Below are 13,136 nucleotides of genomic sequence, written 5' to 3' on the forward strand. Positions count from 1 at the left end.
GTTCCAACTGGTAATAAGGACACATGCTCCACTATGTTCATAGCAGCCTTATTTATAATAGTCAGAAGCTGGAAAGAACCCAGATGTCCCTCAACAGAAGAATGGATACAGAAAATGTGGTACATTTACACAATGGAGTACTATTCAGCTATTAAAAAACAATGGGTTTATGAAGTTCTTGGACAAATGGATGTATCTGGAGGATATTATCCTTAGTGAGGTAACCCAATCACAAAAGAAGTCATTAGATATGCACTCAATGATAAGTGGATATTAGCCCAGAAACTTAGAACACCCAAGATACAACTTGCAAAACACATAAAACTCCAGAAGGTCAACCAAAGTGTGGATACTTCATTCCTCCTTAGAATGGGGAACAAAATACCCATGGAAAGAGTTACAGAGATAAAGTTTGGAGCTGAGGCAGAAGGAAGGACTATCTAGAGACTGCTCCACCCGGGGATCCATCCCATAAACAACTACCAAACCCAGACAATATTGCATACGCCAGCAAGCTTTTACTGACAGGACCCTGATATAGTGTCTCCTGTGAGGCTATGCCAGTGCCTGGCAAATACAGAAGTGGATGCTCACAGTCACCTATTGGATGGAACACAGGGCCCCCAATGGAGGAGCTAGAGAAAGTACCCAAGGAGCTAATGGGGTCGCAACCCTATAGGAGGAACAAACATATGAACTAACCAGTAACCCCCAGAACTGTGTCTCTAGTTGCATATATAGCAGAGGATGGCCTAGTCGACCATCAATGGGAAGAGAGGCCCTTGGTCTTGCAAAGATTATATGCCCCAGTACAGGGGAATGCCAGGGCCAGGAAGTGGGTGGGTTGGAGAGCAGGGTGGGGGGAGGGTATAGGGAGCTTTGGAGATAGCATTTGAAATGTAAATGAAGAAAACATCTAATAAAAAAATTAGAAAAAAAGAGAAAAGATGTTCAAGACTATTAACCACTTAAAAATGTATAATAAAATCAGGAGCTACAGCTACATAAACTTTAGATTAAAAACAGCTATGGAGATGACCAAAACTTCACCAAGCTATACAGCTGTCACATATACTGGTCAGCATGCAAATTGTTAAACACTGGAAGACAGCCTGGTGTTTCCTCCTATATTTGAATACATGTATGAAACTTAGAACACAGGAGCCAGGAACCCCACCCTTAAATATTCGCTCTAGAGAAATTAAAGTTCACATCCAAACAAAACCTATCAATGGATGTTTACCATTACAACAGATGAAGTGAGGTTCATCCACACAATGGCATACTGCCTACCAATAAAAAGGAACAGAACACTGACTAGTGACAAAGGTGATGATGGGAGGACTCTCTGCTACGCTAACTAAAGGAACTTGACAGTCTCCATGTCCACAGCTGGTGATGACCACATCAGTGGTCATCAAGGTCAGCACTGTAGGCAGCAGGCACAGCCATCGCAGAATAGCAGGGGAAGTCCAAAGTGATGCACCAGTTCTGTGTCCAGAATTCAGTACCATGTGCCCAAATCTGCAGTTATGCTAACATTCACAAAACCTTACAGCAGAGAAAACAAGGCCAATTTGTCCCATAGTTTTAAGGGTAAGATTAAAAGGTAGTCATCTCAAAAGTTAGACCACATGGAAGTCAGTATACCATAAAAGCAAGCAAGGGCTGGAAAGAGCAACCACAGTGCAGACTCATGTGTGGTGAGGTTGTTCAGGAAAACTGGGGCCAAGCAGAGCCAGATGGGAATTAAGAATGACAGGAGTGACAACCACAAATGTAGAAATGATTTAAGAGAAAATCATTTTTAGTTTAAAGTAAAATATAGATGAAATACTATATTCTCGGAAACTATAAATCAGCCAACTGTGACACAGGAAGAAATTGGGAAAAAAACAAACAAAAAGGCAAGGAGTTATCCCTCTAAAGGTGTCATGTGCACACACTCCTAAGAGCACTAATAAATATTTAGAAATGTAAAGTCTGTGTGTCGGAGCTAACTCCCTCCTGAGAGCAGACATTTCTTTGTGTGTTTGGTTTTTGGCAGGTGTCAGGCTGGCCCTGAACTCTTGGATCTTCCTGCCTCCACCAATTATGTGCTAGGATTACAGGTCTGTACCACCACAGTTGTCAAGATTAGAGATTAAAAATAAAATAATGAGGCAAAACCAGGGGCACATCCTGTGTTCTAATTTCAAATCTCTTCCATATCCACACATAAGCACACATGCCAACTACAGTTCACAATTTATTACATATTTTACAACAAGTCAAAAGGGTTTAAAGTTTCCTAGCACAAAAAGGAGAGACAAAGTGGTAGTCTAATTTGATCATTACACAGAATATATACATATATATGTATATATATTATGATGCTACACCCCATAAATATGTACAGTGTATGTCAATAAAGTGGTAGGAAAGTAATGTGGGCTTAAAGTTAACTTAATTATGTTTTTCATGTGGTCCACAACTCTTTTAGCTAGTACTCAGACAAAGTCCAATAGTAGCACTAAGAGAACAGGCTGTTTTGTGCTTCCAACTGTTATTCGGTGGTATATAAACAGGCACACTGTGCCTTATGGTGATTCACGGGACTCTCAACCCCTGCTTGAGTCCAATTCACATGTCCTATGCTGGCAGCCCCCGTGGCTCCCACCTTTCAGATGGGAGCTTCAGTTCTCCTCAGGCCTTTCCATTTCTTCTAGTCCAAACAGAAATCTACCACTTCTTACAGGCTCAGCTCTATTTTCTTGTTCAGTGAAATAAAGTTTAAGCACAGCAGGGACAGCAGCATTCTCTTCAGCCGTTCTTATAAAGACAAAACCATTCATTTCCACTCTTATCACAGGACCAAGCAGAAACACACCTCACTTTTCCAATCTTAAAAGACCCCAACTCGAACACTGAAAACTTGCACCCTGCTCCATCTACTAAAACCAGCAATGGAAAGAACGGATGAGCAGATATGAAAATCAGGCAGGGGTAGGGGCAGGGCAGGTAACAAGAGTGAGGAGGGATGAAGGGAAAAAGAAAGCAAAACCTTGGTGGCTACAGACTGTCTCACAAATGCAAAGTTAGCAGTAGATTATTCCAGTATAAAATGCTATCATTACCAACCTGCTACAGCACTCTACGAATGTGAAAATACTTCAACATTAGAAATACCATGAATGTAATTTGCCTTAGTAACAGACAAATGAATTCATTTATTCAACAAGCATTGTCTGCTATTATATCAAGTATGTTCCACACACAACCAGAACTCTACAATAATGTACACAAATGTAAAATAATTTCAGTCTTCTTGTTGGATTTGTTGTTGTAGAAAATATGTCATTTAACATATCTTAATTATCAATGAATGCATGGTAATAAAAGGTGACATGTTTCTTACTACCATTTTCAGTCGATTAATATTAACCCTTTAATTTCTATTACAGGCCTATGCAAATATGTAGCCCCAATTTAAAAGTATTCTTTGGCTTCCAAAACTGACAATTCCTGAAGCTGAGAGCCGCTGCTGTACTGTGTGCCACACTCTATTCTAGCTGACATTACTCACCTTCTCACTGGCGCTGTCAGTATGGGAAGTGTGCAGGCTGGAACTGAAACCAGGAAGGATGCTACCCACCCTTGTGCGTGCCTTTGGGCACACATTGCACATTGTGCTGAGTATATACCTAAACTAAAGCTGCTGGACTATGAGACATTTTATTCAATGCTATTAGACACTGACTTTTTCTAAGTCTAGTGAGCAGTTCAAGCATGGTTAGTTGAACTGAAATCAGTCCTCAATATGAAATTTACACTGTCCTTGAAGATTTTTTTCATGAAAACATAATCCAGAATATATCAATAATTATTTGCTATTGATTTTACATACAACCATTTTAGGCATACTGGGTTAAATATATTTACATTAATTTTCTTGTCTTCTCTTTTAGCATGATCACTGGAGTGTGTGTGTGCATGTGCACATGTGTGTGCATGAGTGTGTGTTTGTGTGTACATTTTTAAGTTCTATATTAGGCTTATATATTTGAGACACAAACACTCTCTCTAGGTAACAGCCCCTAAATGAAAGTTGAAGGACAGGTAAGTAGCAGCCTAGTGCAGACTGTGGATGAGGAAAGATGCAGCAGGCAGAAGAACCAGTGTGTGTACAGGCCAGGAGACAAAGGAAGCACAAGGGATGGCAGGAACACTGCAGAAGAAGGGCAGGGATGAGAGCGTGGCCAGGGTTTCTCTGCTTGATGTATTTATATGTGTAGGCATGGACATGTGCACGTGTGCATGTGTGTACCACCCCGGCATATGTGTACACGTCAGAGGACAACTTGTGGGAATTAATTCTATTCTTCTATCATGTGGGTCTTAGAAAGTAAACTCAGGTGTTAGTTTTGGTGGCAAGGCCTTTACTAGCTAAACCAACTCTCAAGCTCTACTGCTAGATTTTATGCAAGAATGTTAAATAAAAAAAAAAACACAAACCTGCATTTATTTAAGAAAGGTCACCCAGATTTGTACATGTGGCATGACTGAATCACTTCTGGACTAGTTAGCAGCTGTTACAACAATGTGAAAATATTATTAACATTAATAATAAAGCAACAGGCCTCTACACATAGAAAGCATGGAGTGAAAAGAACTAGACAAAAATTACTGTAGTCTGAGTCTGTCTTCCCTGAGGAGGCCACTTTACACTGACCTTACAATTAATCATGGCATTTTAAAAATAAAGCTGTTTTGTACTCTATCCGTGAGAAAGGTTTTAGTGTCATGAGAAAAAAAGCAACAAAAATCTTGAATATCTGAGTCATACTTCAGAATGCATCAGGTATATGCATTCACTTTGCATTTTCCCCCTATCTGAAAGGGGTAAGTCCTAACTGCTGAACATCCATGTGCTCACTTAAGCCTACGACGGAAGTGGAACACCATTTTTATTCCCTAAGAACTGAAGAGTTTAGGTGAATTGAAGGAAGTGTCAAGTCGGACTCCTTCACTAGTGAGAGCAACAGTTTAAAACAACTTTACTTCATCATACTACTTCCAGGCAGGACACTGAGTTATAAAACATTTGGGAAGAAAATAGAGAATTATTCTGTCAGAGTCATCCACGTCGATGTTCTGGAACCTGCCAAAACTGTATCATCTATAAATAAGTTATATAAGATCCAGTAAAAAGGTCGTTTATTCTTCCAAATTTCTTCTGAAATTCACCAGTCTACTAATACTTTGTCTTTTCCAATGACATAAAGCCATTTTATTGATCACTTACTTCAAAGCATTGAATTTGGGTAAAAGGGTACATGACATCTCACTTCCACACTAACTCTTGGATTCTTGCCTGTTCTACTCCCAAGACTGCATAAAGCTATGCTCCATGCTTAGTGGGGAAAAGATGAGCCTGGGAGCAGAGTGCTCCATGAGAGCCTTAAGCTTCTCCTGCAGTCCATCTCCTTTGCCGTTCTTGTCATCTGTTGTACAAGCTTTTCATCACAGAGTCCTGCCTGGTATATAGCATGGACAGCGACTTGCACACACTGAATGTCCTTACTATTGTCTTTTCTAGAAGGAGTGACAGGAATTCCCCAAGAGTCCAAACTGTTAGGCTGAATGGAAGGAACAGAAATCACCCTTCGTATCCTTCTCCTCTTCAGTCTTATCTCATGATTCAGGTTACATGACTTCAAGAAAATACACAGTAACAATCAGATGTGATTACATCATCCCATCCAAACTTCTGTGCCCAAGTGCACAATGATGCTCCCTCTCCTCTTTCCTCTCCCAGACAGAAAAAGAAACCCCCTGTTTATCAACAGGACGATACCCATCCACCTCCCCTACCACCAGCTTGTTCCAACCACTTGTGCCTCTCAAGCTGGCTGACAGCTAATTTCCTGACTACCCTGACTACTTCAGATGTCCCACACTGTATAGAAAAAGCGACTGAGTCAAAATAAAAACTCTATCATGCCATTTCAACCTCTCCAATAGTTAACTTTTAAAATAAACCTCAAATTTACCACGGTCTTCAAACGTGTACTCACCGTGGTACTCCTCCCCTAATGCTCTGCAGCAAGTGTGTCCACACAGCTGCAGGGTCCAGCTCACCCTCATCCTAGGCCTTTCAATATATTGTTCCCACATACAAAGCGCTCTGACTATAACTCTCATGGTCACCTATCATTTGGGCCTTATAAATGTGCCCTGTGAAAGACATCTATCCCTAATCACTTCATTATTTATTATCTCCATGCTTGTTAGTTTCTGCTGGAGAACTTGCAACAATTTGTTGACTAGAGTCTGAGAACCACAAGGGCAGAGACTGCCCACAGGGCAGAGACTGCCCACGAGGCAGAACCTAACAGTGACAGGGAAAGTATCCTACAGATGCAGGAAGGAGGGAAGAGGATTAGGCAATCATTCCTCCGACTTTCTAGTGATACGATCTCAAGGCAATTCTCAGAACTTCAATTTCCTCTCTGATTAAAAAACAATGTTGAATATGATTGCTAGGTGGGACTGACTGAAACTGTCAATGAATAATGTTCAAGAACAGCACCCCATAACAGTAAGTGCTGGACACTTAATATAGCAAATGTCCTTTCTTTCTCTCTCTTTTAATGATTAGATGGTGAGACCTCACTAAGCTAATTCATTATTGAATTTATATATGTATGTGTGTGTGTGTGTGCATGTATGTATATATGCATGCATGCATGTATGGAATGGTAATAAAAGTATACACCTATCACCTTATCTCAAAAAAAAGGAGGGAATATGTAGGAGTGCAGTGAGGAGGAGGATCTAGATAGAACCTTAGCAGTTAGATAGGTCAATGCAACCCCCGAGTGCTCATAAAGATTTGCAGCAAGAACAGATTAATGCTCATTTTGCAATTTCAAAGTCCAAGCATTTTCTATTTTCTATTTCTGTATCCATCTCCTGTTTAAAATTCACTCTCTGGTGAATATTGCTAATAATATATTTTTTAAGAAAAGACACCAATTATGTAAAACAAAATACCTAAGATCAGAAAGAGAAATTCCCTTTACTTTTTCATAAGCTTTAAACTTTCTATTCTGCAGAAAAACATCTTGACCCAGGCCTGGCACTTAAACATGTACTCTTGGGACTGAGGAGTCTGGAGCAGGAGGATTGCTGTGAGTTGGAGGCCAGCTTGGGCCACAGCCCCTGGCTTTAACATCTACATTTTAACAGTTCCTTCTACCTGCGGCTCACGTTTCTCTTTGGTTCTCTTCAGTGGAGACCAGACTTTCTAGGAAGCGTCTAAATCGTTTATGACACATCATTCAAACCTCTTCCAAGCTCCTGGAATGTAGACAGCTACCCTTCAAAATGTTGTCACTGAACCCAAGCCCTGGGGATTGGGAGGAATCTGCTGCCTGTCTTCAATCTCCCTACAATATAGATATAATTTAGATTCTGAACTCAAAGAAGGGTTTATATTAAGCAATTAATTCAGTTTTATTCAATATATTTTATGTAATCAAGCTTGACTTTCTCAGAAGTAATTGGTATCTGCTTAAAAAATTTTCCCTCTGTTCCAGTTATTTCTACCACTTTTCTAAAATTGGAACTTCCAGTTTATCCTTACACTGAAAAAAAATTTTTAATACTGCTGAGTGTTCCATATAATTCATGGGGAAAAGATTTATCCATTAGATATAAAGTAAAGAGTAAGGAGAATATTATACCCAGCCACAACATCCATAACAGCAGGTGCACAATAAAGCCTCTTGCCATAATCAGATGATAGTTCAAACAGGAATGTTATCTATCACAGGTCAGAGAGCATACATACATCAGGATGAGTTTTTACTGACACTGAATGCTTTAGCAGGAAGTAACCTGAAATTCTCCAAGGCAATTATAAGATCATAAACAAGCAAAACAAATGCTCTAAATCATTCTCTAAGGCTTCCTCTAGGGCAGTGTTCAACAAATGAAACAGTGGCCCAAAAGCTAGAGTCAAGATGAGCAAATGAGGGTCAGGAAAGCAGGGAAGGGGGAGAGTGGATGACAGGCAGCACGCCTGAGTGTGTCCCAAACATAAGGACACCACCTCATGAACTTTGTTTCTTTCTCCAGATACATCCAGAAAGCAAGGTAACAGCCTGCTAAGCTCTGGGATACCACACTCCTTCAAGCTTCCAAAGAAAGCCAGTGTCAATTCAACCTTCACTTTCTCCTGTTCTCCTGCATATTCAAAGCTATTCAGACAAAAAGAAAGACTGAAAGGTAATACTGGCCCTAGGACAACCTCAGAAAGCATTAACTGTAGGCTGATGTATAATCTAAATTAATTGTATACTTTTACACAATTTAAAGTTCAAGCAAGACTTTGGCATCTAGAAAGATAACCTGCAGCTATAATAGTCACATATCACAGTTCACCAACAAATAAAAGGTTATGTAAAGAATGTAAACACCAAATAAGACGTTTTAAATCTATATAAAAGGTTTTCAAGGTTCATATTTTGGTCAATAGCCAAGAGTAACTGGAAAAAACAAAACAAACAAACAAAACAAACAAATAAACAACAACAACAACAAACAACCTACCAAGCAAAGAAATAAACAAAACTGCTGGAATTCCCGAAATACTGGCTCAGAACCTTTCCTTATCAGGTCTATGTCAAATTATTCAGAATATTCACTTGTTTTAGTGGAACTTCCTAATTTTATTTATTGATTCCATTATTTACATTAATTTGTGTATGTGTAGGACCTGTGTGTGAAACAGGGTATGTTTGTCGGGGTCAGAGGACAGCTTTGTGAAGTTTATTATCTCGTCTACCTTATGTGGGTTCCAGAAATTGAACTCAAGTCACCAGGCTCTATAGAAAATACCTTTACCTACTGAGCTATCTCAATAGTCCTTTATTTTTTAAGCCATACTTGTGTGTGTGCAAGAACATGTATATATGGAGATCAGAGGGCAACCATACATGTTCGTCCTCAGGTGCTGTCCATCTTTCTCAGACAAGGGTCTGGAGCTTGCCAAGAAGATTATACTAACTAATGAGTCCCAGGGAATCTGGCTGTCTCTGCCTTCCGGGGAACATGTTATACTGCCCATTTTTACATGAACTAGGGATGGAATTCAGGACTTCAAGAATTGTACTGAGATATCTCCATAGTGTACGTATGTATGTATGTATGTATGTTCTATGTTCACGCAAATGGTTCTGTTGGGTATATCCACTATCCATCACAACTTTAACACAGACCACACAAACTCTAATATACCAATTCCAGTACAGTTTAGCTATTGCTACAGTTGTTTGTTTTTCTTTTCCTAATAATATAAACCCAAATCTGGGTGAGGAAACAGAAACACATGGGTGTGCACGAACTCGAGCACACCCCCTCCCACCCCCACCCAACACACACTCGTGCACTCTCGGGCACAGCTGTATAGAGAATGCCCCTGGTTTCAGGACGAAGAGTTTCTTTTAGCTCTGTCAGTACAGTTCAATGTTTTGCCCATCTCACTGCCTCTTATTTCCTTATCATTTGAAACTCAAGTGGTTGGAGACATCAACCTTTGGAATTATCACCTGACAGCTTTATAACCATGATCCCACAATGGTGGAAAAAGGAGTTTTGGCCTTTGACTTCAATTCCTCACTGAAGACAAACACCTTTGTAAAGTATCTACGAGAAGTCCACCGTGTATTATAAATGAATACACCAGGACCAATACTGCTTTACAGCCTCTTTATCTCTGAAGGCAAAGGATCTTTATTTCAAACACCAATGGCATGAGTTTTCCTGAAGACTCAACTTATTTATTTAGTCTGATCAGACATCACATAAACTCAATTCTGATTACAGTGCAGAGCATACACAACTGGACATTCCTAATCACCCTAGATTAAAAATTCCTCTCACTCTCCTTTCTCCTGGGCCATTATACCAAACCTAGAGCAGGACTTACTCACCTCCAGGCTAGGAAAAAAAACCAACATAATAGCTTATTGATCTCTGGTGTAGACCCAAACCCACAAGTCATCAGCCAAGCAGGGATGGCACTAACAGTGAACAGTCAGGTCCCACACAAACACATCATTGACAGTTACTACATCAAATGTGGATAAGCCCATCCTCCTGCTCAGAACAAAATAACACACCACGTGTGAACTACACTGAAAATATTACTATTTCTTAGCTATCATGAAATGCCAATTTACATTCATTATATTTTTCATATAATGAGAATTCTCGAGGTTTGTAAGTTACCATCATATTTAATTCCACAGATAAATACTTTCGAGACAGGGTTTCTCTGTATAGCCCTGGCTGTCCTAGAACTCACTCTGTAGACCAGGCCTGCCTCTGCCTCCCAAATGCTGGGATTAAAGATAAATACTTTCAAAAGAGATGCTACCATATGCTGGGGAATTATATGCTACAGAAACCACCGCCATTATACTACTGAATCAGTATTTGTGGCAAATGAAGTGGACTTTTTATAAGTAAAAATACCGCCACCGTCCCCTCCCCCCCAGTAGCTTCTGTTTGTTTTTTCTGGAGAAATCAAACCATTACTCCAAAATGGAAATGTTAATTGTGTTCTCTGCAATACCCATTCAAGGAATTAACTCATGAGAACTAAGAATGGTGAAGTCAGAGCCCAAGCTGAGGTCTCAAGTGGTGAGCAGTCAGTCCTCTTAATTCCCTTTAGTTCTAGTTCATACAAAGCACGGTCGTGACACACAATCAGCCTGCAATCCGTAAAGTAGTGTCCCTAACCAGATCGCAGACCGGAATGAGGCAAGAGTCACAACAGCATCAGAGGGCACAGATGAAATGACAAGTGAACTGGGAGTCAGGGCAGACTTGTACGTCCCAATAGAGAAAGACTGAGGTGGGGCTGGAAACTATTTTCTGGCCTTCTCTCCAGTGCAGCTACTGGGGAACGAGATCCTACACGCCCGAGACCCACAGAGCCCCAGGCGCAGAGGTGGAGGGGTGGGAAGGAAGCAATCGGGGTGCTTTTGGAGGGAATGGGGACCAAGAGAGATGGGCACGGACAGCAATTTCACTGAGAAGAGAACTTCCTGCCTCGGGAAGGATCTGGGACAGGACCGTCCCGGAGGCGACCTCCCCTTCGTAGTCTCACGGTCACATCTTTGTGCGCGAGGACTGTACACCCGGCAGCGAGCGCTAGAGGAGCGAGCCGCTGGGGCCCTCGCGCCGGGCTGGGGAGTCCTCCCGCACGCCGTCGCTCCGCAGGGACCCCTGGCTCGGACCGGCCCGCCTCCTTCTCTCCGAAGGGTCAGCGGAGGCCAGCGGACCCCAGCATCCCCGCGGGCAGACAACCCTCCCCGCACCATCCCGCGTGGGTCTTTGTCCCGTCGGCAACCCGGGTCTCCCCGGGTCGCCCAAGCACAGCCGGTCCTGGAGGCCTGGGGGGCCCCCGGGGTCGCCCCAGCTTTGTTCGGTCAGAGGGGCGCAGGGAGGTGGACACTTACCGTACACCCCAGCGAGGAAAAGCAAGAGCCACGCCGACCCCCGCCGCGGAGACTCTTTTGTGCTCCAGCGACGGGCCATACCCACGGCAGATGGAGGGAGCGAGGAGATGGAGGAGGAGGAGCTGGGGCCAGACGCCGCCGCCGCCGCCGAGCCCCTGGCTGCTCCCTGCGCGCTCCGCGGCGGCGGAGGGGGAGGGGCGGGGCCGCCCGCGCGCGCTCCCTCCCGCCGGCCCTGCGTCGGTCGCGCGAGCCCCTAGCGGGCCGGCCTTCCCGGGAGCAGGGACGCGCAGCGCGCGCGCCAGCGGCAGGCGACAGGGCCGGCAACTGCGGGGCTCGGGCCTCGCGCCGCACAACCAGCCGGCACCGCCACCCGCCAGACTGAGCGCGAGCCGGCACCGGCGCTCATCCGTGCACTCGGCAATCCCCTGGCCCGCCTGTCCTGGTTCCCGCCCCGCGCTTCCCTGGACTCGGCCGAGCTCGAGCGGATTTCGCCGCGCCTGGAGCCGGAGGAGCGAGGCAGTGCCAATCGATGTGCGAGCACGCGAACGCCGGCCGCTGGGTTCTAGGGGCTCGAGGGCTGGAGTGGGGAGTAGGGAGGGGGGAGCGGGACGGCGGGGGTGTGCTCTGACCGAGCTCCGCCGCAGTCCCCGGCCTTGGTGTTGTGCCCTTCCCGGAGATCCTCGAGGCTGATGAGCTATGCGTGGAGGGAAGAGGGGTAGGAACTTAGAAGTCCGGTGCTAAGACCCCCCGACCTTGCCGGCTCCGCTTGAATTGGGCTCTGAAAGAGTGAGTGGGTCGTAGGTCCCTGTGGATAACCTGATGTAGAATCTCAGCCAAAGGATCTGGGGATACATCCGGCCGGGCTACAGGGTCTGTGCTTCTAATCTGGCAGGGAAGACGCGGGGGACCCTTTTGACACTCGGGTGGGGTAGAGTGGACCTGGGGCGTGGAAAGAGGGATATCCCTGACTCCTTCTCCCCCCCCCCCCTCCGCCCTAAGTCTCTTCTCAGCTCCTAACAAGTATGACACTTCTTTCCCTTTCCCTTAAGTACCCATAGCGATTCTGTCTGTAGTGACACACTGGGCACTTCCACCCTTGCCATTTACAGGCACTGTCCACTATTCGCTGAAGATCAGCAGTGCCCTATGCTGCACTGTTAACACAGGCTATCTTTGTTTCCCGACAATCTTGTGAGATGAATATCCATGTTTTAGCTAAGTTAATGAGACTCAAAGAGGTTAAATTATCCCAAAGGAGTTATCAAGTAGATCTACGGACTTTGTTTCCCCCATCCCAAAGTCAAGCACTTTCACAGTAACAGGAAACTCAAGCAAAATGCTTAGTACCCATCAGTTACATTACATTTTAGTATATGCCTGGGGAGGTACACTAGATTTTTCCTGTATCTCTTGCTTATTTGACCCTTTAATGACCCCTGAAATTATATGTCAGAAGAGAAAAGTTAATGCTTAAGAAATCTTTTACAAGCCGGGCGTGGTGGTGCACGCCTTTAATCCCAGCACTCGGGAGGCAGGGGCAGGAGGATTTCTGAGTTCGAGGTCAGCCTGGTCTACAGAGTGAGTTCCAGGACAGCCAGGGCTACACAGAGAAACCCTGTCTCGAAA

The 13,136-nt window shown here is 43.8% G+C and overlaps 2 protein-coding genes across 3 annotated transcripts in view; one reads left to right on the forward strand and one right to left on the reverse strand.

The window, feature by feature from the left end:
- Lrp12 (LDL receptor related protein 12) overlaps nt 1-11,899 on the reverse strand; it is a 73,396-nt gene extending 61,497 nt beyond the window's left edge. For both annotated transcript variants that reach the window (XM_021183312.2, XM_029469889.1), the window contains exon 1: nt 11,511-11,899. In XM_021183312.2, coding sequence (XP_021038971.1) covers nt 11,511-11,589 — 79 coding nt within the window. In that variant the 5' untranslated portion in view covers nt 11,590-11,899. The remainder of the gene's footprint in view (nt 1-11,510) is intronic.
- The window catches only part of LOC115029413 (translation initiation factor IF-2-like), a 9,628-nt gene continuing 8,092 nt past the window's right edge, over nt 11,601-13,136 (forward strand). Inside the window, exons 1-2 of the mRNA XM_029469974.1 lie at nt 11,601-11,609; nt 11,643-12,041. Of these exons, the coding sequence (XP_029325834.1) occupies nt 11,601-11,609; nt 11,643-12,041 (408 nt within the window). The remainder of the gene's footprint in view (nt 11,610-11,642; nt 12,042-13,136) is intronic.

This window comes from Mus caroli, chromosome 15 (assembly GCF_900094665.2).
Source record: "Mus caroli chromosome 15, CAROLI_EIJ_v1.1, whole genome shotgun sequence".
Taxonomy (NCBI): Eukaryota; Metazoa; Chordata; class Mammalia; order Rodentia; family Muridae; genus Mus; species Mus caroli.